The sequence below is a fragment of the Protopterus annectens genome, chromosome 11.part0 (assembly GCF_019279795.1).
Source record: "Protopterus annectens isolate FY-2018-M chromosome 11.part0, PAN1.0, whole genome shotgun sequence".
NCBI classification, from domain to species: Eukaryota; Metazoa; Chordata; order Ceratodontiformes; family Protopteridae; genus Protopterus; species Protopterus annectens.
Window position 1 is genome coordinate 28,174,323 of NC_056745.1, and position 27,728 is coordinate 28,202,050.

General features: G+C 37.8%; 1 gene segment (V, D, J or C); it reads left to right on the forward strand.

Moving 5' to 3' along the window:
- Positions 1 to 27,728, forward strand: part of LOC122814894 — a 129,986-nt gene that overhangs the window by 89,592 nt on the left and 12,666 nt on the right. The window contains 2 exon segments of the C gene segment in view: positions 10,038 to 10,352; positions 18,561 to 18,872. Of these exon segments, the coding sequence occupies positions 10,038 to 10,352; positions 18,561 to 18,872 (627 nt within the window).

The window sequence follows — 27,728 nt, forward strand, 5'->3', positions numbered from 1 at the left end:
TGAAGGTAGTCACTGTGACAGTACATTATAATATTTGATTTTTCCATCTTGGCCTTTTTTTCCCAGTAGGAGAAACATTCCCTCTTTAACCCCCAAGAAGACTAACACTGACCATACAGATAGATAGCCAGCATTGCTAAGATTGCCTTTCAGTTCTTCAAGCCTGCTTTGGTCTTCACAGAGACTTACAAATTTAGTAATTCACTTAGAAGAATAAACTCTTATCAATATTACCACCAGAAAATGGATCTGTGCAGTAGTTCAATTAATCATAAAATTATAATAACCATACCTCCAGTAAAGGAGGAAGAGAAGTTTTACTCTTCTGGAAACTTCTTCCTGAAAACATACTAATTTACTGCCATGGGTAACTATTCATAAACACAACAGTATCTTATTAATGAGGCTGACCGTAAAAGTCACAACACCTTGGTGGATTTACAAGAAGTGTAATGCTTCTTTTGGGAGGTAGAAAGATTTCAAACAATTTTTCAGGTCTGTAGTAATGCAAAGATTATCGGTATATTTACAATGACCTAAAAATTGTGCAAATTATAGGCCACTAATCACAGCAGGTATTCTAAATTATGTAGGATAAATAGTGAAAGTATACAATAAAAAAGTCTTACAAAATATATAAGCTACAGAAACATGCTTATTATGCAACAGTTTTTTATGCTCAGTTTGCTGTGTATTAGACAAAACTATTAAAGAAAAGCAGTGACCTGTTCATACAGAAGCACAGATGGAGTCTGCAACAGCAAAACTACTAAACGCAAAATAATATTTCCTTTTGTACTGCATAATACAGTGAAAGAAACTATACATTCTATAGTGCCTTGGACTTGTAATAACAAAATATAGCCCAGTTGTCTACTTACTGACTTCGGGTGCCTTCTGTTCATTCCTGAATGAAAAAAAAGATGATCAGGCGTTATGAGGACATTACAGCCCAGTCATAATATACTAGCACTTGGCATATACTGTAGGCTCATAGGTGAATACTAGGCTAATGGTCCAAAGAGGTCGTTTTAAGCCTTGTCATAATTTCACATCTGTGAATGGAATAGATACATTAGCCAAGGGCAAATCATTTGGGCTGGCCTTATTTTTATGTTTATATATGACACAATACATTACCCAGGACATATAGTTATGATTAGGTGGCAGAACATTTACAAGTTGCCTCTGTCTGATGTGGGCATAGATGTCTGTCCAAGGATACATTTCTGATTCCCCATCCATTGGTCAAGATTGCATTTGAGTGGGGTTAGGAATGTACTCTGCTTCACATGGATGAGAAACCTGATCCTTAGTAGAATACCTGTCATACATGTACACACCTGTCACATATGGTGCAACCTAGGTTAAGATGCTTTATTGGGTGTTCCTAATGTTGTTAGACTTGTAGATGTGAAGCAAGTCCATCAGTGCAGGATGAAATGCTACCTGTTGTGCCAGACTAGATCACTTGTCAGCAGTCTGAAGGAGAATGAATACAGGAATAAGATTTTTGGGGCAGTCTGCATGCTACAAGTGATGTACACCTTGTGTTCTTTTTGTGAAAAACACCTGTGGGCATCCCACTTGCTGCAAATGCTTTGTAAGGTACATATTGAAAGCAGCACTGTACTCACTGATAGGTCTGATGAGGGCCAAGTATACAGAGGCAATAGCATGGACATAGATCATATACCCAAGCTTATAAGCAATACAAAATGGTTTCCTCGCAACAGTAGATACATGATGGTCAAAGGCCATCACCAGCCACAGATGTTCCCTAGTGCATAACCACTGGGTCAACTCTTAGGGGTGTATTGTCTATGTGGAATTTCCCAGGGGTGGCTACCATACCAGCGGATACTATTATGCATTTGTCTACATTCGGTTTTAGACCATGGTTCTCATATCAATTAATACTTTGCAACAAGCCTTCTTGAAGGATATTTATATCCTTGGGCGGTGCAGTGGTGCAGCAGTTAATGCTGTCGCCTCACAGCAAGAGGTTCTCCGGTTTGATTCTCGGCTGGGGTGCCTTCTGTGTGGAGCTTGTATGTTCTCCCTGCGTTCGCATGGGTTTCCTCCGGGTACTCCGGTTTCCTCCCACAGTGTAAAGACGTGCTTCTGGAGCATTTCTTCCCGGGCCTCCAATGAAAACAGGATCTGTGGAACCTAGTCGAACTTTCCCAGTCAACAAATGTTAAATAAAAAAATAAAATAAATGCATCAAGTTTGCTGTCATCCACAAATGTGCTCAAACAGAGGCAGAATGTGTTAACTTTGACTTCCAATAAATAAATGCCAAGAAGGAGCAACCCCAGAACTGAGCCCTGCACTGGTGGCTGGTCTTTTTGTGATGGTATTATCCCCTATACTGACTTCCTGTGTCCTCTCTGTGAGCCATTTGTCTGTCCAGTGACTGGGATTTACTCCTTGTTTTGTGAGTTCATACATAATGCCAGAATGATAAATAATGGTATATGCCACGGCCATGTCAGGATAGGCAGTGTGTACCAACTTAATGCATAATGCCAGAAGAATGATAAATAATGTTAAATGCCACGGCCACGTCAGGATAGGCAGTGTGTACCAACTTAATACATAATGCCAGAATGATAAATAATGTTAAATGCCATGGCCACGTCAGGATAGGCAGTGTGTACCAACTTAATACATAATGCCAGAATGATAAATAATGTTAAATGCCATGGTCATGTCAGGATAGGCAGTGTGTACCAACTTAATACATAATGTCAGAATGATAAATAATGTTAAATGCCTTGGCTAGGTCTAGATAGGCAGTGTGTACCATTTTGCCCTTTACACATGGCTTTGGTGACGTCTACCTTTTTTAAGTAAGAAATAATTTTATTGAATTATCACTTATGGCATAGGTAATCATACATTTATATGAATGAAAACAAACCACACTGACATATTTTCATTTGGAAACATTATACATCACATATAATCTTCTATATAGTCACTGTCAATCAAACATTACATAGCCCATTCGATTCCTGCCTTCCCTTATATCTCATTCATCCTCCAAAACATTATTCTGCATGTATTATTCTCACAAGTCCCATTTTCCATGTAATTTGCTCCTACCCTTTTCTAAATATCCCAATTCTTTTTATCTCTGTTAATATATTCACTACTGCTAGTACAGTTAGTTTAGACTTTGATTTCCATATTCTAGTAATTGCTTTTTTGTCAGCCACCATAATTAGGGTTTATATTATTTAACTGAAGTTTTACAACTTCGAACACCATATGGTCGACACTGTATGAGCAAAGTTGTAAAACTTTGAAAGTGAATAAAAAATAAAAAGAAAAAGAAATGAAACTTACCTGATTGCTTTAAGCAGGGGGGGCAATCCCCCCTGCACCCCACATCACCCGCTACTTAAATATACCAATTCCAAGATCGCACTACAGTGCGGTAAAGGGGGTGGGGGTGCAGGGGGGCTTGCCTCCCTGCTTAGACCGATCAGGTAAGTTTAATTTTTTTTTTTATTTTTTCTTCAGTTTCGAAGTTTTACAGCTTTGCTCATATGGTGTTGACCATATGGTGTTCGAAGTTGTAAAACTTTGCTTAAATAATATAGACCCCATGATTAGACTCAACAAGGCCTCACTATGTCTAGGCAATTCCAATTCTGTATCACAGCTCAAGAAAATCATTTCCTTAGTTACACAAATTTTATCACCTAGTATTTCTAGAGTGGTCTGTAGTGAATTGTTAAGTCTGCCAATTCATTACAGTCCCAAAAATATGTTTTCAATTACCTCTTTCTTCCACATCACACCTCCAACATTTAAAGTCTACCTGAAGAAAAATTCTTTGGAGTTTGCTTGGGGTATAAAATTACCTGTGTAAACACTTCAAAGCAAAGGTCCTATATCTTCGAGACTTTGTTGCATATTTGGGAGAGATGCATATATCCTCCCACTGTTTCTTTGTGAATTGCTTATCCAGTCTAGCTTCCCAGTCATTTCTAACCTCCTTTGATTGATTTCTATAGCTGGCATGCAATATTTTATATGATGTAATAATTATCCCTTTTTAACATCACCTTCTGTTCTAGATTCTACTAAAACTCTACCACTGCTGATCTTTCACTTAGGATCCCCCTGTTCCTTTCTCTTTGTCTATACTCTGAAATCAGTCCTTGATAGGGAAGGCAATCTCTAGCCTACACTTCAAATTAATTCTTGGCCTCTTCCCATTCTGTTACCTTTTCTCTCTAATTATTTGCCTTCAATACCTTAGTTACTTTGCCAGTTTTCTCTAGTAAATTTAAACCCCTCTTGCCTATTCTCTGTACCCCTAATTGCTGTTATCACTATTGTCAGAATCTCTTTCTCCATTCAGTTTACCTTTACATGTTCGATGGTTAAATCTTCGAACCTGCTGCCGCAAGCTGTAAACCGCGAAATTCCAAAATCACAAAACCCAAAGTGCCAAATTATGAAATGTTGCCCCCTTTTTGACCCATGGTAGCACTCGTTTCAGTGGTGGTGCATTTGGAGATGTCGAAATCTGATTATTTTATGACATTTCAGGAATTCGGCATTACGGAATTCACATATCTGGTTCACGGATGTGCATGCCCAACCATTTGACTTTCAAACATGTAAAGGTAAACCCTCCATTCCTGTGTTGGCTTAGTGCTTTGAATACTTTCTGCTACTTTATGAATACAATATTATGTATGGTTATTGTTATTCTCATTAAGGATCTGCAAAGTCTCTCAGGTTTTTAGCTTAATTTCAGAGAAGACCACTTTATGATCTGACCTGACAATTGAGGACATTACATATAGGTGGGTACACAGATGCACCATGTTTGTGATGATCATGATGAGGATATTGTCACCCCTTATGGCTCTGCTGGTCTAGAACATTTGTACTGACAAAGTCCAAGAATCTCTGGGTTTACATACTGAGAGATGTGTATGTTTCCCAGTCTATAGTGTGGTAGTTGAGGTCACCCAGAACTAGAGTGCCAGATTCAGTTTTGAGTGACTCCAGTAGGTTTAAATATGTGGTATGGGTATCTTGGCCATATGGATATCTATAGCTAGTAATAATAAAATATGGAACTTTGTTTATAATGGGTTGGATTTGAAGAAGCTCAAGTGAATCACACTGCTTAACCAGTCATTAGTTGTGGTCATTTCTGATGAAAATAGGCACATTTTGTTTCTTTTGGAGCAGTACCTGAACTGTGTGGAAGGCATTACAGCCTTGCACTGCCTGGGTGCTCGCCACGGATTTTGACCATGTCTATGTAACTACACAGATGTCTGCATTCTCCAGGGTGAGGAGACTTTGCAAGGAAGTGGAGTTTTGCGTTAAGACTTTAGCATTGAACAGTACTATCCTCAGGTCAAACAAATGCAGTGTTAGCCTTTGTTAGGCTTTATTCTGATAAAATGGCAGAAGACTGGCGGGTGAATTTTCTAGCTCAGAGTTACTGCCAGAACAATTTTGTATGCAAGTTGGATCCAAATTCTAAGGTACTCTATCTTGGAATACCAGGTAAGGTGGTTGACACATTTAAATCTCGTAACATTAAAAAGCTCCCAGAAGTAAAAGCAGTGAGACAGATGTCTTCAGTGGTACTTATTTTTTATATATTTATTTACACTTATGTATTTATTTAAACTTTGTTGACTGTGTTTATCCCACTAGGCCAATGGCCTCTTTTCATTTGAGACCTGAGGTGGTTTTCATACTGACTAGGGTAGATTTAGACAGGTCACTGAAGAACTTCCCTACTCCTTTTGATAAGTGCCATGAGATCTTGTACATCCACCTGAGCTATATTCTGTGTCTTAAACCCATTGATTTTAAGTTTAAAACAAATGTATGACATATAACTGATTCTTTCTTGGTTTGTACTCTGCCCCAAATTTCATTTTCACCTACAATCCTCTCTCTGTCCGTCAGTAATAGTAAAATTGCTAAATACATTGATGGTTTTCACCTGCAATATGAAATAACATTGAAAACTGCCTTTTTTTCTTCATTTCATACAAGTCAGTTCATGCTTAGATACGACCCTAAACAACAATGGTACAAGTTACAAGTTTTAGAGAGTTTCCCCTCAAGTTTCATATTTGTTAGCATACCTCTCAACCTCTTAGAGCAAGAAATCTGGACAAAACCATAAATAAAAGTAGGACAAAGGCTCAAAATTAGGGACAATTTTTAAATATTGCTCTTACAAACGTAGAAAGTTGATAGAATAACAGGTTTTGTATTAACATGAATTTTCTGAAGGGTATGAAGTCTGAAACTCAAATGCCTGTCATTATTTTCTGACTTCAGTCTTTAATGATTTGTCACTAATTTGCCATAAAACCACAATTTTATGTAAAACAGACCAAAAATATGAGGCAAGAAATCTGGACATTTTGCAAAAATCTGTACAGTTGAGAGGTATGTTTGTTAGTGCTCTCATCTTGATGAAAAATGAAATAAATGAAGTTAAAATATGTTGGTGGTCCAGATAAGCATGAAAATTAATGAAAAAATAGCACAAGATGTTTGACTTTATTAAGTGAAAAGTAAGTTGGTTTAATGTGCAAATTCTGAAAGTGCAAAAAGCAAGACTTGGTGCCTGAGTAAGGCGGTGGATGGGATCTTCATTTAGACTGTTGTTTTTTTCTGTGCCATGGTAACAGTTTGTAGAGTTCTTGTTAGATAAAATATGGTCACATAAAGAAGCATATATTTGCTTTCAGTCCTTCTGCTACTGTTGGCTCTTCACAACGCAGCCAACATATCATTTCTACCCCCTAGTGTCCCTCTGCCACTCATACTGCCTCGTCCCGACATTGAACCGGAAACTCTAAATTGCCCATATGCACATGTGTGCATATGTCTGTGTGTGGTATGGAAGAACAATCACAGCAGGGTTAGCCACGTGGGGTGATCTATATGATTCTATACAATTAATCTATATTATTGCCACTGTTGATGTGACATCTCAACTCCATGTGCAAAAAGGGGGGAAAGGGTACTTCCAGCTTGCCACCAGGTGCTCAGGGCATACCAGCAACATTTCTGCTCTAATAGCAAACAGCGATTGTGTTCACACAGAACTTATCTAGTGTAGAGTAGTTGCTGCAATGTTCCTAGACATCTCCTGAGGGCTTCATGAAATATCCCTATTCATCCATAACCACAGTGGATGAAAACTTCTAAACTCTAAATGGTCAGTGCTTACATCCATCTATATCAATATAACAAAGTAAACCTCTAGGTGGCGCTACTTTATCCTAAGGACTAGTGAAAACACATATCATTAGATACTAATACAGATCGGGTACGTATCACTTCACCTAAAACTAATTTCTCCTAAACTCATTTTACTGAGACCAAATTACCTAAAGTTCATTTCACCTAAAACTCATTTCACTGACAAGTAGTACAATAAGGCAAGTCAAAGGTATATGTCATTTTCCTCATTGTACTGTGATCCTGGAGTTAGTATATATAGTTAGGCAGGGTGTGAGGGGCATAGACCCCAGATAGTTGGCTTTTACCAAATAATGTAAAAAAAAAAAAAACAGACAACATAAAACCAACCCCACACCCCCCTAACTATATATACTAACACCAAGATCACACTACAGTGGGGAAAAGGACATATACATTTGACTTGCCTTATTGTACTACTTGTCAGTGAAATGAGTTTTAGGTGAAATTAGTTTTAGGTGAAGTGAGTTTTAGGTTAAGTGAGTTTTAGGTGAAGTGAGTTTTAGGTGAAATGAGTTTTAGGTGAAGTGAGCTTTAGGTGAAGTGAGTTTTAGGTGAAATGATACATACCCTACAGATCAGATGCGTGACATCACACGCTGTAAGATAAAATCTTGGTTTGTCATTATGAGAGAGTTATTTTTAGGTGCTGTAAAGTTACAAAGTTCTTAAATGTCGTTTTCATATTATGCTATATTACATTATGTTAACTGATGGTATGTTACATTGTTATGCTATGTTAGTTTATATTATATTGTGTTAACTGATGGTATGTTGCATTGTTATGCTATGTTAGTTTATATTACATTGTGTTAACTGATGGTATGTTGCATTGTTATGCTATGTTAGTTTATATTACATTGTGTTAACTGATGGTATGTTACATTGTTATGCTATGTTAGTTTATATCACAGTATGTTAACTGATGGTATGTTACATTGTTATGCTATGTTAGTTTATATTACAGTATGTTAACTGATGGTATGTTACATTGTTATGCTATGTTAGTTTATATTACATTGTGTTAACTGATGGTATGTTACATTGTTATGCTATGTTAGTTTATATTACATTATGTTAACTGATGGTATGTTACATTGTTATGCTATGTTAGTTTATATTACAGTATGTTAACTGATGGTATGTTACATTGTTATGCTATGTTAGTTTATATTACAGTATGTTAACTGATGGTATGTTACATTGTTATGCTATGTTAGTTTATATTACAGTATGTTAACTGATGGTATGTTACATTGTTATGCTATGTTAGTTTATATTACATTATGTTAACTGATGGTATGTTACATTGTTATGCTATGTTAGTTTATATTACATTATGTTAACTGATGGTATGTTACATTGTTACGCTATGTTAGTTTATATTACATTGTGTTAACTGATGGTATGTTACATTGTTACGCTATGTTAGTTTATTACATTGTGTTAACTGATGGTATGTTACATTGTTACCCTATGCTAGTTTATATTACATTATGTTAACTGATGGTATGTTACATTGTTATGCTATGCTAGTTTATATTACATTATGTTAATTGATGGTATGTTACATTGTTATGCTATGTTAGTTTATATTACATTGTGTTAACTGATGGTATGTTATATTGTTATGCTATGTTAGTTTATATTACATTGTGTTAACTGATGGTATGTTATATTGTTATGCTATGCTAGTTTATATTACATTATGTTAACTGATGGTATGTTACATTGTTATGTTATGTTAGTTTATATTACATTGTGTTAACTGATGGTATGTTACATTGTTATGTTATGTTTATATTAAGCTACATTATGTTTAGTAATTTATGTGGAAAAGGAAAGTGTTGCCATTCTGCTGATGACAAAACTCTTGATACGCAATAACGTATATAAAGAATGAGAAAAGATCTGGGAACATTGAAGGTGCAGTCTTAAACACTGCCACTGTTACTTAACTTTAGTCCAAAATATACAAAGTACTGCCCTTAGAATGCAAACACACAGGGGCATAGAGCATAAATGGATGGAAAACATCTACAGCATGCAATAAGGAAAACCACTCTGGGTGGGGGTATTTACTTCAGAATACTTAATAACCAAGTAATGTGAAAGAACAGAAAGAAAGGATAGCAGAATGCTAGCATACAAAGGAAGATGGATCGCCAGTATAAAGCAATAATTTTTAACTGTAAGTTATCCTGATATAATCTGAAGTTCTGTGTGCATTTCAGGAAACCTAATTGTCATTAGATCCTAGGCAGTACAACAGCAGGTTAGAGGAAGGCTTATATAAGGGGAAACTAGAAGAGATTAACATGCATACCTGTAAAGAAATAGACAGAAAAAGGACATTATAATAATTAAATATTTCTGGGAATCCACATAATTGAAGTGTGTATAATTTTACATTAATATTTAGCTGGACAGATGTCTAAGACAGGCAGCTGTACATATGAGCAGGAAGACATCACTTTGCGACACAAGGCAGGTGGCTCAGGAAGACATGGGGAATTGTTATTTCACCGAATCTGCGATGAATGATAATCGCAGTCTTCCCTGACAGACAGTAGAATTAAAATAATAATGAATATAAAGTGCTTAGCAGTCCATGAGACTAACATAAAACAAGTAGGGTTGATGAGAAAAAAAATGAAATAAGGTGGTTTACTGAATAAATTTTGAAATGTTGACACATATCTACATTTCTGTGTTTCTTTGTTATAGTCATATGTAGTTCATTACAGTTTATCCTGATCTTACAGTGAAAACATCACCTTCCTTGTCCATCTTGGGCCCATTTTCTGACAAGAATCAGCAGCAACATTTCCTGCTCTGTATGATAAATGGATATTTTCCTAACGGGATATACGTTAAATGGCAGAAGAATGGTGAGGATGTTCCTGCATTACGTTATACAAACACCGAACCACAGTGTGTGACGGCAAATCAGAAATGCTCTGCTCAGAGCAAGTTGGACATTCCACAAAGTGACAGAAACACTGATGCCAATTATACCTGTATGGTTGGGTATGACCCTGAAAAGCCAATGGAAAATGCAACTATTATGGATCCATTTGGTAAGATCATTTTCAATAAACGTATGCATACAGCACTGCTTCTGCATGTGGTCTGAACAAATAATAACTCTGTAAATGCCATAATGGTAAGATAATTAAAAACTTGCATTAATATAGTAGTGCAGAGAAGCATAAGACTGCAGTATACATGGTTATATTGAAAAATATCAGGATTGCATGGTTTATACTGTATTGTAATTAATGAACTCAGACAGTATCGAACAAAGCAAGCTGCTGGTTATTAAAGTTTAATACATTTATACATACAGTATTTTCTGGGGATAAACTAAAAGGATTTCTCAGATTTTCAGTTTGGTGAATTGATTCCTAGGATTTACAACTACTTTATGATGGCATTTTTGCTGGAGTTCATTGTGGTCATGTGATCATGCAGCAAATATGTTCACGCAGTACAAGATATGAATTCTTTATGGTGACTGTGGACAGAAAATAAAGGAACTTCCAAGCAACTATCTGCTTTAGACCTCATAATTACTCTGTGGGGAGTTAAGAACAAGGAAATGATCTCATTAAAGGACATTTGTAGCAATTTAACAAATTACATGAAAAATAGTATAAATATCTTAAATGCCACCGGTTGTCCGACTTTGCATTTTCAGACTTACATGCTAGACAGTTCAGGCAAAGAGAAGACATTGGAATTTTAGGGCACTAACATCTCAGCTGTTTCATTTTGGTTCCTGTTTGGAGTGCCTTGTTTGTGGAGTCTAAATGTTGTCCCTTTCTCCCTGTGGCTGTTTGCTGAGTGCTCTGGTTTCCTGTCCTGTTTTAAAGACTTGCCATCAGTGAATGGTTGATCCTCCAAGTTGCCTGTTAGAATGTGTACCACATGTGAGTGTGTTTGCATCTTAATGCAGACTGGTATCACATCAAAGATTAGTTTTCTGCCCTGCACCCACTATTTGCCAGGATTGAATCCAGCTCAACACAGCCTTGAGATGAATAAAGCAGGCATTGGGGAATGACTGAGCAGTGAATAATGTCTCATAGTCTGACTGTACATACAAATTCATCTTATAACTCTTGTTAAGCAGGAAAGGAAATCACATAAGTTAAACCCAGCTTTTAATAATGTTACTTTTCTTTATATGATACTACAAAGATGGATAGTTAGGTAAACTGACACATATAAAGACAGATTTAACCATGCACACATACATAGCTGGAAAAAAGTGTATCCTTTAATGATTTACTTAAAATATTAACTTATACCATATATGTTATATTTTAGCAATAATGTATGGGGGGGGGTTAGTAATGGAAGAACTTATTACTTGAACAGTATAATAGTGAAGGTAAAGTCCAAGTGACCAAGTGACCCACCCAAGAAAGACTCAATCACAATAACCAACCAGGAATGTCACTATGAACTGTTGTTGTTATCCATGTTAAACCATTTGTACAAAAGCATTGTTTTATATTTTGGATTGAGGCATACAACTTATAGTAGTAGGTTTTGTTTTTAAAACAATAGTTGTTTTAAACTTGTTACTACTGTATATTCCTGATATGTTTTACAGCATGAGTTAATTTCCAAGAAGACCCTGGGCAAACACTAACATTATGGAGAACAAAGGCCAAAAATAGCAACACATTTTAAATATTGCTCTTACAAACCTAGAAAGTTTAGAATAACAGGATTTTCATTAGTATGTATTTTCTGAGGGGTATGAAGTCTGAGACTCAAATCTATGTTATTCTTTAGTGACTTCAATGCTTAGTGATTTGGGTTCATAGGTTCATAGGTAGGTGCTAGGCTATCGGCCCTGGGGCCTATATAAGCCTAGACAAAAAGATTCCCTGGCTTTCATCACCAAAGAAAATTATTTTCCTGCGCCCCGTCAGGCAGTGCCGCAGAAGTGATCCCCGGTGTGAATTTTCTATTTATCATCCAGTAATCAGGGCCAATGAGAAGCTTTGCTTGACATGAATGGGTAGTTTGTTCCAGAGTTTGGGAAGTCTCTGGGACAGGAATCTATCCCTCCAGCATGTTTTGTTTATCGTGGTGACCAGGTTTAGGACCCTGGAGTGTGTGGTTCAGAGAGATTGGGATTTCTTTAAGTGTAGCATGTCCAACAACATGGGTTTGACAAGGCTTTGTATGTTAGGCAGAGATCGCCTCTGAGTAGGTGATATGTGACGGAGTAGAGCTGGAGTTTTTTGAGACGGTCTGTGTATGGCATCTGTTTGAGGCCAGTAATCCTCTTAGTGAGGTTTTTCTTTGGCCTTTCCAATTGTTATAGGTGTCTTGTGAAATACATGCCAAACGGTGCATTGCACTCTATAATGGGTCTGATGAGGGATGAGTAGAGAGGAACAATTACCTCCTTTTTTCTAGAGGAGAACCCTTTTGTGATAACGTGTGCCGGGTCTACATCAGAACATCAAAGTATTAAAACTTCGAGTGTTCTGATATCGAACACTATTCAGTGAAAGCTAAGAATAGCAAAGCTACAGAACAGCAAATTCTTTCCTCGGGAGAGAATTTGGTTGGCCGTTTCTGTGGCTTCGCTATTCTTAACGCTGTGGTGGAAAGTTACAGGTTGGGTTCAGGTAAGTGTGCAATTGTTTGTACGTTAGGGTTAGGGGCAGGTTAAGTGAGTTAGGGTTAGGGTGCGGGTTAGGCATGTGTGCGATAGTGACAGACTTTAACATTAGGGGCAGTTTAAGTGAGCTAGGGTTAGGGCACAGGTTAGTTGAGTGTGCGATAGTGACAGACCTTAGGGTTAGGGTTTGGGTAAAGGTAAGTGGGTAGATAGTAGTGTACGTTTAGTTTAGTGTAGCATTAGATGTAGGAATTTAAGTGTATGTGTGTGGTTGCTGTTTGTTTGATGTGCTTGTGTTGTGTGTATGTGTTTCGGAGCAGCAAATTTTTTCCATGGGGAAAAAATTCGCTGTTCTGAATGTTTGATATTTTCATGTTTAGATGTTTTGGGGCTGATAAAATAGCGTTTGCTATTTTCATCTTTCGATAACGTGATATAAACACGGTGTGCCATGTAGAAGGATTTCCTGACTAATGTGCAATGTGGTTATCAAATGAGAGACTACTGTCCACCTGTGTCCCGAGGTCACTTATCACATTTTCAGTGTTTAGTGAGCTACCACCTATGTGGTAGTTTGGGTACCAAGTTTTTCCCAAAGGGGATGACAATGCACTTCTTGGAATTGAGCTTGAGGCCATAACTTTGACACCAAGCATCTGTCTCTGTGAGGCCCTTTTGTAGAATGTCTACATCATTAGGTGATTCTATTATGGCTCCCAGTTTGCAGTCATCTGCGAACTTTGTTAGGGAAAGAGCTTCTGTGTTGACCTGCACTTCAGAGAAGTAGATGCCGAAGAGGAGAGGACCCCGGACCGAACCCTGTGGTACTCCATTCATCACTGTTCTGAAGTTGGACTTGGAGTCGACTACTTTTACTGTGTGGATTCTGTCAGTGAGCCAGTTGGCCACCCATCTTGTGACATAGGGATTTATGCCCAGTTTAGTGAGTTTATATATAATTCTAGAGTAGGGGATGGTATCAAAAGCCTTGGCAAGGTCAAGATAGGTTGTGTGCACTACCTTGCCCTCGTCTACGGCTCTAGTGACTGCTTCAAAGAATTCAATCAGGTTTAGTAGACATGATCAACCTTTTACAAACCCAAACTGAGTGGGTCCAGGGTTTGGAGGTTACCTATGTCTTTGTTTATAAGCTCCAAGATGATTCGTTCCATAGCCTTGCAGACCAGGCTTATCAGGCTAATGGGGCGGTAGTTTCCAGGGTCCGGATTTGTCAGAAAAGCACTAATTTTATGAGGGACAGACCAAAAATATGAGGCAAAAATCTTGACATTCTGCAAAAATATGTACAGTTGTCTGTAAGAGAAGCAAAGTAAAATACCTAACAGAACCTATCTATATACAGAGTTATAGCATATAATTCTAAAATGTATAACATTTTCTCTGTCATTTGTGGCTTGGGTCATGACAGAAAAGGGTCTAGACTGAGACAGTCCAACCATCATCATCATCAGCCTTCTTTTCCCATTTTTTCTACAAGGTGTCGGGGTATCGTGCTAACTGTCGCCAACTCTCTTGATTCAGTGTCTCACTCCTGCCTTCTTCAACACTCATGCCTGACTGTCACAGATCTTCTTTCACACAATCCATCCACCTCTTTGATGGACGTCCTCGCTTCCTCTTCCCTTCTTCCTGTTAGTCCCAAATCTTCCTCACCAGATTGTCTTCTGCTTTTCTAGACATCTGCCCAAACTATCGTAATCTGTTCTCTTTGATCTTTTCTGAGACAGTCCAACCACCCAGTGAATAAATAAATAATATAAACAAATAACGTGCTACTAAAAGTAGCTCGGGAGATGTACGTAGACACTTGGGAGGGGAATTCTTTTTATCTTTAGAGCAGAATTATGAAGGTATTGGCTTATGATGACGATGCAGTGATGAAGAACAGTGAAGAGAACTGGAGAGCTGCTGATCATGTGACCATAAAAGGACAGTAATGCTGTAATATTCTTCAGTACAAATGTAAAGTGAATGGGCTAGCCTGGTGTAAAACAGAATGATATCCCACCATCAGCTGGGAAACCTACTCTAGCCCTAAATCACTAATGCAAGAGTTCCCTGACTTTGTTAATTCAAATGCCATGGAACAAATATGTCCATACCCTGACAAGAGAAACAAAAATTCTAGATCTGGTCCTCACCAACATGTCAAACAGATTCACTGCCAACTGTCAGACTCCCATTAGTTAAAACTGACCAAAAATCAGTGACCTTCGAGCTGACACTAACACCAGAACTCACAAAGGGTGATATCAGACCAGGTGCACACTATCAAAGTGGGTAACTCCACTTCAACCAGCAGACCTGTTATCAGCAGGGTGATACAGGGGTCAGTGATGGGCCCACTACTGTTTGCTATGTACTTCTTAGAAGTTCAGGTCAAAACTAAGGCATTGTGGCTGACCAGATTTGCAGACAACTGCAAACTAAGTTCAATCACTGAATCCCCAAATTATGTTAGTATACTCTAGGATGGTCTCACACAGACCAAAGAGCGGTGCGTTAGTCACGGTCTCAAACTGAATGTATCATTATTCCCTACAGCACAAATAATGTCCCTTCACACTATCAGATCAACAACAGTATCCTAAGTACCCATGAAGTGCTAAGGGACCTGGGATCACAAGCTGACTGCGACCTTAACTTCGACCACCATGTGTCTACTGCAGTAAGGAAACCTTTCTATGTAGCACAGTTGATTAGTAAAGGCATCACCTCAAGAGCAAAAGAAGTTATAACCCCCCCCTACACGGGACTTATCTGGCCCATAATTAAGTCTAACACCCCATTCGGCATGTACCATACTAACCTGCAGCAATTAGAGAGACCTCAGAGGTTTCTAACAAAGAAGAACAATTTGATGGATCTTTGTGGTATTTGCTCTCTGAGCATGAACAACAAAAACAAGGAAGAGTTGTGACTTGGTTATTATACTTAGCAGTGCTACTTTGTAAAATTACATGAACCTGATGTAGCATTTCATCAAACCTGGTGAGGGTTTCACTCCAGTGGTACCATCACTGGTCTTCCTTCTGCACCTCAGGTGAGCTGAGCTGAAGAATGAGGCATTGTTATTATACATGCCAGGCAGGGAACAATTATGAAATAGCCTTGCCTGGATTGTTCTCCTTCTCCACTGGTCCTTGGGCAGGTAGTTACCTTCACTACCACACACAATATGTGGTAGCAGCAAAATAGTAGCTCTAACAAGACAAAGGGGATGGAGAACCCAGATACCTCGCAGGACATACACATAGCAAATACTCCTAGAACGTTCAGCTGTATGTCAGATTTTTACATCAAGACCAGGAGTAGGCAGTCTTTGAATGGCACTCACGTTGCTTCACCATGACTATCACAATTTTACTAATGGTTCAAGGCTACTGGCATTAGAAGGGCAATTCATAGTCCATTAGCTCTCATATGAAAAGACTATGCTGACCCACCAAGAATGGATTGCACAATAAAAGCCTGGTATGGCATGCGTGAAGAGAGGGGTGATAGGAGATGGTCATGTAGGACATTAGAATTGTGGGTCAGGGCATGAGGAAAGAGACAAGGGTCGAACCATAATAAACTATAGTAGTGTACCACATTTGTTTTGAAAAATAATACCTAAATAAACTTAAAACTTTGTAAAATCATGCACTCTCAGTATAGTAATCGTGAAACAGTGAGAACTGACACTGCAACATGACTCTTAAGTAAATATTACTCATGCATTTCTGTAAGCCTTGGTTTCAAACCGGCCGATAACAGTAAGCTTGCTTCTTCATCAGTATTAGTACGCATGCCTGGCAGCCTTAATAATGACAGTTTATTACTAGTTATGGTTGGTTATTGTGCCAGTTATAAGGGATTCAGCAATGATTATACGCTTAACAATACATCATCTTAAAGACTGATAAAGGGTTGAATTTCATGTGCAAATATTTCTTTAGGAAGAAGAAAATACGCCACTTCCAAATGTATCTATTTTTAATACTTCAGTTTGCAATCAGGTAGCAGTACCAAAATTTCATGATAATTTCCTTAGTCAGAGGCAACTACTTACCACACATATGGTGCTATAATGCACAATGTCCTATGATACAGTAAATCATCTTTCTCACGTATCATTTATCTTTTATAAAAATAAATCATCCATGTGTGCAAGCATGCTCTGCTCTCATGTATATTTCTTAATGGTTATCTAAGAATATATACATTTTTTTGGTATGTTCATATAATTGTAATCAGCAAATCAAGTTCATATCTCCTGTGCAAGGCACACTCTTACTGTCTGTGTGTGGGGGGGTGTGGTGGGGGTGTGACTGTGTGTGGGTGTATTTGTGTACGTGTGTGTATGTGTTTGTTTGTGTATGTGTATATGAGTGTGTGTGTGTGTGTGTGTGTGTGTGTGTGTATGCGTCTGTGTGTGTGAGTGTGTGTGCGTGTGTGTGTATGACTATGTGTTTGTGTGTGTGTGTGTATGTGTACGTGAGTGTGTCTATCTGTATGTGTGTGTGTGCGTGTGTGCGTGCATGTGTGCGTGAGTGCGTGCGTGCGTGCGTGTGTGTGTGTGCGTGTGTGTGTGTGTGTGTGTGTGTGTGTGTGTGTGTGTGTGTGTGTGTGTGTGTGTGTGTGTGTGTGTGCATGTGTGTCTGTACGCACTTTTTTGTTCTCTGACCACCTCATACATTAATAGGTATCACATTTATTACCAGGGTATATTTAATACTGTCAGTTCATTCTCAGAGTTGTGTCCCAGTTGAGGTACCTCCGGTATAGAGCCTGCATTGTCTCTCTAGGTGTCTGCTTGGATTTTATTCAGATGCTCCAGTTTCCTCCTGTACCCCAAACACAGTCTGTTTTGTGGACATAAATTCCATGTAGGTATGGGTGTAGTATGTGAGTGAGGGTATATGCATGCTGTAATGGACCAGCAATTGGTCCATTATTGCATCCCTGCCTTACACTTACTACTCGTCAGGATGGGCTTCAGCTCTTCCTAAACAATGAATGTGATAAAGTCAGCATCAGAAAATGAACTGATATAATACTTGATCAAAATAAAAGTTACAGACTGCTGCAGATAGATTAAATGGCAGTCTGCATTTCTAAATTATTAGTTCATAGGTAATAATTGGGCATGGGGTGCAATGGCCTTTGAAGAACCAACCTAAATTTCTACAGAGCCCCATTTGGGTAAGTATTTGCTAGGTGTCATACATTACAGAAATGGAGGCCGGGGGAATCAAACCCTGAGCTACAGGAAGAAGCTCACTACTTTGTCTTCAACAGTAGTCAGTCAAAGCTACACAGACTTAGTGACTGGAGGCTGTGACTGAGCATTGGACCCTAAAACTGTGAGTCATAGATCTTCCCACTGAGACACCCTTCTGACACTAGACTGATCCAAGGTTAAGTAATTCGGATGGTGTGTGGGCCCCTGCATGACATTTCGGTCTCAGACACCTCCTTTTCATTTGCTGATGTTTGTTTCATCCACAATTTAGGAGCAAAGCAGATTAATAAGGTAAGACTTTTAGTTAATGAATTTAAAATAAAAACATTATACTTACACTTAGCTGGTATTTACATGAACCATACTCTGACAACATGTCCATTTTTCTTTCAGTGTCTTTCACATTACAGTGTCCAAAAGCTGAAGTCCTCTTCCTAGTAGATGAAAATCAGGATGGCAAACTGATCAGCTTAGCTTGCAGTGCCTTTGACTTTAGTCCAGAGGATATTAATATAACATGGCTGTCAAACGGTACACAAGTAATCCCAAGCAGGAAGGAGGCAACACTAAAAATGCATAATGGGAAATATGCCACCAGTGCAAAAATAAATGTCTCCATGGAAGAGTGGAATGAAGGAAAACTATATGAATGTATGGTTTCTCTGTCATCATGTGACAACATTTCAAGGATTATCTCTAAATCAGGTAAACACCATCTGGATTTATTTAGTTATCAGATGATAGCATTATCCATGCATGTACTGGTGTGTAGTCATAACAATAAAACAATGAAGCAGTTTGTTTTCAAATGTGTCCAACTGAACAGAAGGAACAAACAAGATATAATCCAACAAAATGTAAACTGTGCAATCAATGTTTAACAAATGTTCAACTGGTTTAAGGATATCAACAAGCAAGGCAAAAGTCAGTGAAGACAAATTCTGGAAGCTAAGATGAGATTAGCAAGACAAGAAAAATATAAAGTAGGACAGCAAAATGGAACACTAGCAGGAAATTCACTAGCAAATTGTTACAATGGCTACAGTACAGGGTTCATAGGTTCATATGTAGGTACTAGGCTATTGGCCCTTGGGCCTATATAAGCCTAGCCAAAAAGGTACCCTGGCCTTCACCACCCAAGAAAATTATTTTCCTGTGCCCCTGTCGAGCAGATCCACAGAACTGATCCCTGGGGTATATTTCCTATTTTCCATCCAATCATCAAGATTTTTCTTGAAGAGTGCTAATGAGGAGCTTTGTTTGATATAGATAGGTAGTTTGTTCCAGAGTATCGGAAGTATCTGGGACAAAGATCTATCCCCCCAGCATGTTTTGCTTATTGCGGTGACAAGTTTTAGGTCCCTAGAGTGTGTAGCTCAGAGATATTGAGATTTCTTTAAGTGGAGCATGTCCAACAGCTCTGGGTTTGACATAGCTTTGTATGTTAGGCAGAGATCGCCTCTGAATAGACGATTTGCGATGGAGTAAAGCTGGAGTATTTGAGATGGTCTGCGTAGGGCATCTGTTTGAGGCTGGTAATCCTCTTTGTGAGGTATTTCTGTGGCCTTTCTAGTTGTTGTAGATGTCTTGTAAGGTACATACCAAAATGGGCATTGTACTCTATAATGGGTCTAATGAGTGATGAGTAGAGGGGAACAATGACCTCTTTTTTTCCTGGATGAGAAACCTTTTGTGATGAGGTGTGCCACATAGAAGAATTTCCTGACTACTGTGGTGATGTGCTTATCAAAGGATTGACTATTGTCCACCTGTGTCCCAAGGTCTGTTATCACACTTTCAGTGTTAAGTAGACTACTGCCTATGTGGTAGCTCATGGGTACAGAGTTTTTACCAAAAGGGGTGACAATACACTTTTTGGCACTGAGCTTGAGGCCATGGTTTTGACACCAGGCATCGTCTCAGTGAGGCCCTTTTGTAGGATGTCCACATCGTCGATTATGGCTCCTAGTTTGCAGTCATCTACAAACTTCATTAGCCAAAGACCTTCTGTGTTAGCCTGTACTTCTGAGAAGTAGATACCAAACAGGAGAGGACCCAGGACTGAACCCTGTGGTACTCCACATATCACTGGTCTGAAGTTGGATTTGGAGTTTGCTACTTTCACAGTGTGGGTTCTGTCAGTGAGCCAGTTGGCAACCCCATCTTGTGACATAGGGATTTCTACACAAGTAAAACCAGCTGCAAAACACGAACTCAAAAGAGAAAACTTGCAGAGAAAACCAGTTTAATAAAAAGCAGAGCTTTCTCAACCCTTCTTCAATACTAATACATTCAAACACTAAACTCTAGAAGCTTAAATACAGGTCTAAAATCACATGACCAGCAGCCAAATGAAATCATGTGACAGAAAACAAATTAAAAATTAAAGACATATACATATAAATATATTAAAAGATGTGTAGATACACAGTATAAAATATTTACTTTACAATATTACGTAGCTTAACTAACACAGGTTTTAAACTGACAGTGCTATTTAAACCAGGATGAGTGTCAGCAGCTAATCTCAATATCCATTCAAATTCTTTGAGCTCAAGGGTTGTTGACATCACCACCTCTTTCATTTGGACATAGAGCATCAATCACTCTAAACTTAAATGTATGTGTTTCACCACAAGTTTTAATATGTTTACATAGTGCATTATTGTCACAATTTCTCCTAATTTCAGAATTATGGTCTATAACACGTTCCTTAAGCTTACATATTGTTTTTCCCACGTAAAATGAACTGCATGAGATGCAGTTAGCCAAATAAACCACAAAGTGGTGTTACAAGTAGCTGTAATTTTAAAATTAAATACTTGTCCATTGGCAGGATGAGTGAAAATATCACTACCATTCCCTAAGATGTAAGCACAGGCAACACAGTTAAAACATGGAAAAGTACCAGTTTTAGCAGCCAATTGTGTATAACAGGGTCTATAAAAATCTTTATAACAGAGTAAACTTTTAATTGTCCTCATATTTTTATATGTAAAATGTGGCTTGGTGCCCAATATAGTTTTTAGTTCATCCAATGCCATCAGAATGGGCCAGTTCCTGTTAATAATTTGTCTAATTGAACTTGACCTACCATTAAAAGTTGTGACGTACCTTATTTCATGTTGAGTAATGGTGTTATTATACTGACTATCTGTGAGGCTTGACCTATCTTCATCCTGCTGACACTCATCCTGGTTTAAATAGCACTGTCAGTTTAAAACCTGTGTTAGTTAAGCTACGTAATATTGTAAAGTAAATATTTTATACTGTGTATCTACACATCTTTTAATATATTTATATGTATATGTCTTTAATTTTTAATTTGTTTTCTGTCACATGATTTCATTTGGCTGCTGGTCATGTGATTTTAGACCTGTATTTAAGCTTCTAGAGTTTAGTGTTTGAATGTATTAGTATTGAAGAAGGGTTACGCCCGAAAGCTCTGCTTTTTATTAAACTGGTTTTCTCTGCAAGTTTTCTCTTTTTTTACATAGGGATTTCTACCTAGTTTAGTGAGTTTATCTATAATTCTAGAGTGGGGAGATGGTGTTGAAAGCCTTGGCAAGATCTAGATAGGTTGAGTGAACCACCATACCCTCATCTACGGCTTTGGTGACCACTTCAAAGAAGTCTGTCAGGTTTAGGAGACATGATCTGCCATTTACAAACCCAAACTGGGAGGGGTCCAGAGTTTGGAGATTACCAATGTCATTGTTTATAAGTTCCATTATGATATGTTCCATAGCCTTGCAGACCAGGCTTGTCAGGCTAATGGGACGGTAGTTCCCGGAGTCCGTGGTGTCTCCCCCTTTGTGGAGTGGGATAACCATTGCTGTGCACCATTCAGTGGGCACAAAGCCTGAGGTGAGGCTATGGTTGAACATGGTACTTTGGTGGGGTGCCAGTTTGTTCTGTAGTTCATGTAGAATGCAGCCTGGGACGTTGTCAGGTCCCATGGATGCTGTGTTCTTGGCTTTGGAGAGTGTGGTTTTTACCTGAGCAGCCATGATTACAGGAACTTTGCATTTTATTTATTTATTTTATTTTATTTTACATTTATTGACTGGGATAGTCCGACTGGATGCATGTCCATTTTCAGCGGAGGCCCGGGGAGAAAAGCTCCAAGGGTAAGCAGATACAGCATTACATAATACCAGCATTACATATTACAAACAGATTATTCTTCTGGTATAGAGATGGGCCCATCTAATTTTCAACACAAACACTTCAGTGCATCAGTGGCTACAGTAGAGGGACAGGCTGGAATGGAATTTCTTGTTTGTAGGGCCAGTAAATAGGATGCACTGAAGTGTTTGTGCTGAAAATGAGATGGGTCTTCAATACCTGTGAACAAATAAGAAAATGACCTGGGGCTGGTTAATATATGCACTGTTCCACAGACACAGGGTTTGCTCTAAGATTTGAAGCTAATATGTTAAAGGATTTTCTGGATCTTGCTCTAACTGACTTTGTGTCCAGTTTAAATGTTAAATGATAATGATTTGTTCTGGTCTTGCATAAATGTTTTTTTTTCTAGTTTATTAAAGATTTTTTATGGGAAAAGAAAAAACTGAACTTTAAGTTACTTGGATAGTAAAAGGAAAGTGGAAAAGTAGAATAAAATAAAGTGATGCAGCACATGGAGTGGGAGAAGTCACTAATTAACATGAACTTGTAGGAGCATGCAAGGAAAACATGATGAATTTGTCAGAGAAAGGCAGGCAGACAGAACTGGTGATGTAGAACAGACTGTGGATAAAAATGTATTTTAGTGATGTTTAAAGGCAAGTAGTGAAAAGAAAAAGCAAAATGAAAGCTGCATACAAATAATTTTCAGATGTAGGATATGAGAACAGAATTAGAGCAGGTAACGCTTTAAAAGTGGGTTGCATTTCAAGAATCTTATTGCTGCAGGTGTCTATAATTTGAAGTGGATAAAGCTGCATGTGGGTGCCAGCATTTCAGTACAAGCTTTTGCAGCAACTTTTCATCCCTGGTAGTTTGTAATTGCAGTTTTCTGACACAAAATAAACTATTTACAATATAATAAAGCAATAAAAGAGTTCAATGTTACCTTGTATACACATTTGGATAAATTACATGAGGCAAAGTATCATGGCTGCCAAGAACAAGTGAAGAAAAGGAAATGTTTGAAGAAACATAAACAAAAGTAGAGTAGTCTATATCTTCTCCAGAAATTAAGATAGTCAGGTGAGCAGGTTGCATTACTTTTTTAAATTCCTTCTCTGCATTTAAATTTAGTGACAAATGTTGGTGTTAAAGGAAGATGCATTTCTGACCATGCAATAGTGCATTTGTTATGGTTCTGCATCTGTGTTTATCTTAGATTCAATACTTTGCTTATTAATCATGAACATCCTTAGCAATTTCTCAAAAAAAAAATTGTTGCACTGCCTTTTTATTCTCTGATTTTCATTGTATCATCTCTGTTTTAATGCTATCTGTAAAATGTTTTCATGTTTAGTCTCAATAGCATGCAAATTCTTTTGAGCAGCCTTATTTTTTCTTCTGTATTTCTTTGTGAAATGATTCTTCCTACCACAATGTCTACCAAACTGACTTAATGCAGAGCATATTTTCATGTCACACTAATAGCTACACTTAGTACAATTAGCGTACATTTCAGCTGGTCCATACTTCCTACTTACTACATAGTTACCTTTCTTAATGCCATCATTGTTACTTGACATTTTCACTGGCTTTATTTTTTATATGAATCATGGCTTGTTTTACTGAATTCAATTTCCTCAGTTAATTATTTAAATTTCACTCAGTCTGCACAAATTTACAGCTTTTGACAAAACCACATCTGCTTCTATTAAAAACTTGCCCCTTTTTGACAATGTTGCATTAACAGCTTTTTCTATTTCTTAAAAAAATCAGGTAATTCACAAATTCACATTCTTCATCTAAATACTTTACCTCAAACAGCATGAGGTTCTATAGTTTCCATTGAGCTTTAATGTAAAACCCCTGTTTACTCCTATACTGTTGCCATTTTTTTTTCTTGCTTGTGTTTTTGAGATGTAAATGAACAGCTATCTTCAAGGATTCTTCCCTTTAGCATGCAGAAGCATGGCATTCAGTACCTTTTCAGGCTTCTCAGCTATTCTACTCACTGTGAAGAATAAATCAAATTTCTGGATCCAACATGTCTAGTTTTCTGTTGAACTCACTTTCAGTGAAAGAACTCCTGGTAGTGTATCCAGATATTTTTTCCTTCAAAATACAAGATACACTGAGGGCTTTTCATAGGTTATATGACTGGAGAAGGTAGCGGCTTGACATAAAAAATAAAACATTTTGAAAATGAAATATTATACAGCAGTACAAAATGCCCAGTGACTCCATAATAAACAAATCCATTCACTTCTGGAACCATACATTATTTGTAGTATTCACCTGAATGATCACAAATGACAACAATGCTGTGGGTGTTTTACCAGCCTGAACCAATCTTTACTATCACTGCAAAGTCCACCAAGTGAGATCATGTGATATGCATTCTCCAATAAGATTACATCCCAACTAAAATCTGAGGAAAATCCAACATCAACAATAAAAACCTCACACAGCTAAGGCCAGCAAGGAAATTCACACAGTACTAGCATCCACTCTGTTTACTGTCTGCTTTCATCAAAAAGACTTCATCAGAATGCAAGTTCACAATAAAATTCACTCAGTTTAAATACTACACCCAAATTATGTTCAATTATTCAATTTACACAATCAAATAAAACATTAAAATAATTAACTGTCTAAACTTTGTTAACATACACTCTCCTAAAAAGTTTAAACAGTTAATTATGAAGTCTTTTTGATGAAAGTGGCTAATAAACAGAGTGGACACTAGTACTGTGTGAATTTCTTTGTTGGCCTTAGCTGTACAAGGTTTTTATTTTTAAGATTACATCCAATTTCTTAAAGTAATAGTACAATATTCTACAGTTCATATATAAATATTGTAATGTTTCAATTAATTTAGAAACCAAACAAAGCCTTATAGGCCAACTGGATTATGACAGGAGACCATGAGAATATTCAAGTAGTGCATACAGTACTTCTAGTTGGATAGTGTTTATGCTTTAAGTATAAACTTGAACATGTGAGGACATTTCCTGTATGGAGATTTGGAGTATATGACCTAAAGCAAATGCCACTGGATTACTAGTACTGCAAAGCAAATCATTCATCTGTTGATTCTTTGCAGACCATTTACTAGCTTATGAAGAAAAAATATATGTCAGCAGGGCTATGTGAACATACAAGGTGGTATGAACCTTGCCTCTAGATGATTGTCACTGTTGAAGTGACATCCCAACCCCATGTTCAGAAAAGGGAAAAATGGGTTTTGGATGGATGGATGGATGGATAGATGGATGGATGGATGGATGAATGGATGAATGGATGAATAGATGGATCAGCTCTTTCTCAAGGTTTGTGCTAACCCCCTACCACCAGTAACAGTCTGTTTAGTAAAACATCTAGTTTGGACACCACTTTCTGCTATTTGCTTGATGTACTATGCTTATGCAGTGTGGGAATTAACCTACACTCCCTGCTATTTCATGTCTTAGAAAATAATAAAAATCTTGTCTCCAAAAGTTTAAAGTTTATTACTAGATGATGCATTCCCTTTTTCCTGTGCATTTCACTGCCTGCTTCACTGGTGGAACTTTTCTAAATGAACAGTAGAGTAACAGTTGTTTTCTTCTTTCTGGAGACCTCAGTACTGCATGGTATAATTTATGATCCAGGCTCCCCAATTTGTAAATTAATACAACATATTGCTACACCCCCCCATCCACATTATTGTTTCTTCAGGTTTTGGTGTTAGATTTTAAACCCATAGGTGGATGGGTTCATAGGTTCAATTAACAAGCTTACAAACTAATGGGCCTCAAGACATTTGACTGCCTTAACCCCATGCTGACATTTTTTGTTTGCTGAATACACATTAAGGTTATCTTTGAGGCAAGTTAATAACTAACTTCCAATTCCAAGAAAAAATTGCATTGCCTTTCTGCATTTTACAGTTTTTGCACTTGTTTTTTATCATTTTTAGTCATTTTTGTATTGTATAACTGTTGTAGGCTACACACTAAAGTGTGCTAGCCTGTTTATAGCATTTACAGTGTTTTCTGTGTGTTTTTCTGCTGTTCTCTGAAAAAAATAAAAAAAAAATAAAAACATATTCTCTTTTCCTGCCTTTGCTGAACTAGATTAGTCCAGATTTCAGGCTTTGCTAAATTCCTGACTGTGGTATAGTTTCCTGTGTTGCCCATATCCTTACTTGGATAGGAGGAAGCTTCTCTGTTCACCAGTGAGAGTGGGGAGCTTTGAGCAGCCTATCTGTCCCTGGAGGAGTGGTCTCAGCCCTGAAACTAGTAGCTTATTGGCCATTTTGGGTCAATTCCTATCTCTTTCAGTTTCCCTGCTTTAAAACCCGCATTTGTGTGGTTTTGCACAAGTATACAACTCAGCACAGCTCCTCGTGGTGTCCTGCAGAGTGATACAGGCAACAGAGAGACCCAAGAGAGACTTTTCCTGATCTAAGTATTTTTTTCTGTTTGTTTTTGCTCTGACTGCCTTTTCCCACCTAAAAAGCTAGTTTCAAACTGCTCTGTGCTTTTAAAAGTTTAAATTGCATTGCCTTTCTGCATTTTACAGTTTTTACACTTTTTTTATCATTTTTAGTTGTTTTTGTATTGTATAACTGTTGCAGGCTACACACTAAAGTGCGCTAGCCTGTTTATAGCATTTACAGTGTTTTCTGTGTGTTTTTCTGCTGTTCTCTGAAAAAAAAAAAAATAAATAAATATTCTCTTTTCCCGCCTTTGCTGAACTAGATTAGTCCAGTTTCAGGCTATGATGAATTCTGGACTGTGGTATAGTTTCCTGTGTTGCCCATATCCTTACTTGGATAGGAGGAAGCGTCTCTGTTCACCAGTGAGAGTGGGGAGCTTTGAGCAGCCTATCTGTCCCTGGAGGAGTGGTTTCAGCCCTGGAACTAGTAGCTTATTGGCCATTTTGGGTCAATTCCTATCTCTTTCAGTTTCCCTGCTTTAAAACCCACATTTGTGCGGTTTTGCGTGATTTTGCGCATAGCGCACCATCGGGCAGCGCCGCTTAATCAGGTTTAAACTATTCCCGGCTCCACAAAGTCTGCTCTTCACTTTTTCCCTTAGAACTGATATAAATCTCAAAGAAAGCACTCTATCTTCATCCTAAAGCCCTGCACTTGCTCTTATAAGTAATCTTATAAGTAAACACTAATAAACTAAAGCATTACACCCTCTTATACTCCTTTTAAGTACTTGGCTCCCTATTGGTCCTTTATGATCAGTCAAAAAGTAGTTCCTTATACTATTCTGGCATGTCCAAAAGTCAGTTTCAGGTTTACTCTCCAGTCCAGCTGGTGAATCTGGGAATCTTGAGGCAATGTTTCAATTGCCTTATGTACACAGACCACCCTGTCCTCCTCCCTACAAGCTCAAATATATGTGAGAGATGCAACTATATAGTCAAACTGGAGGC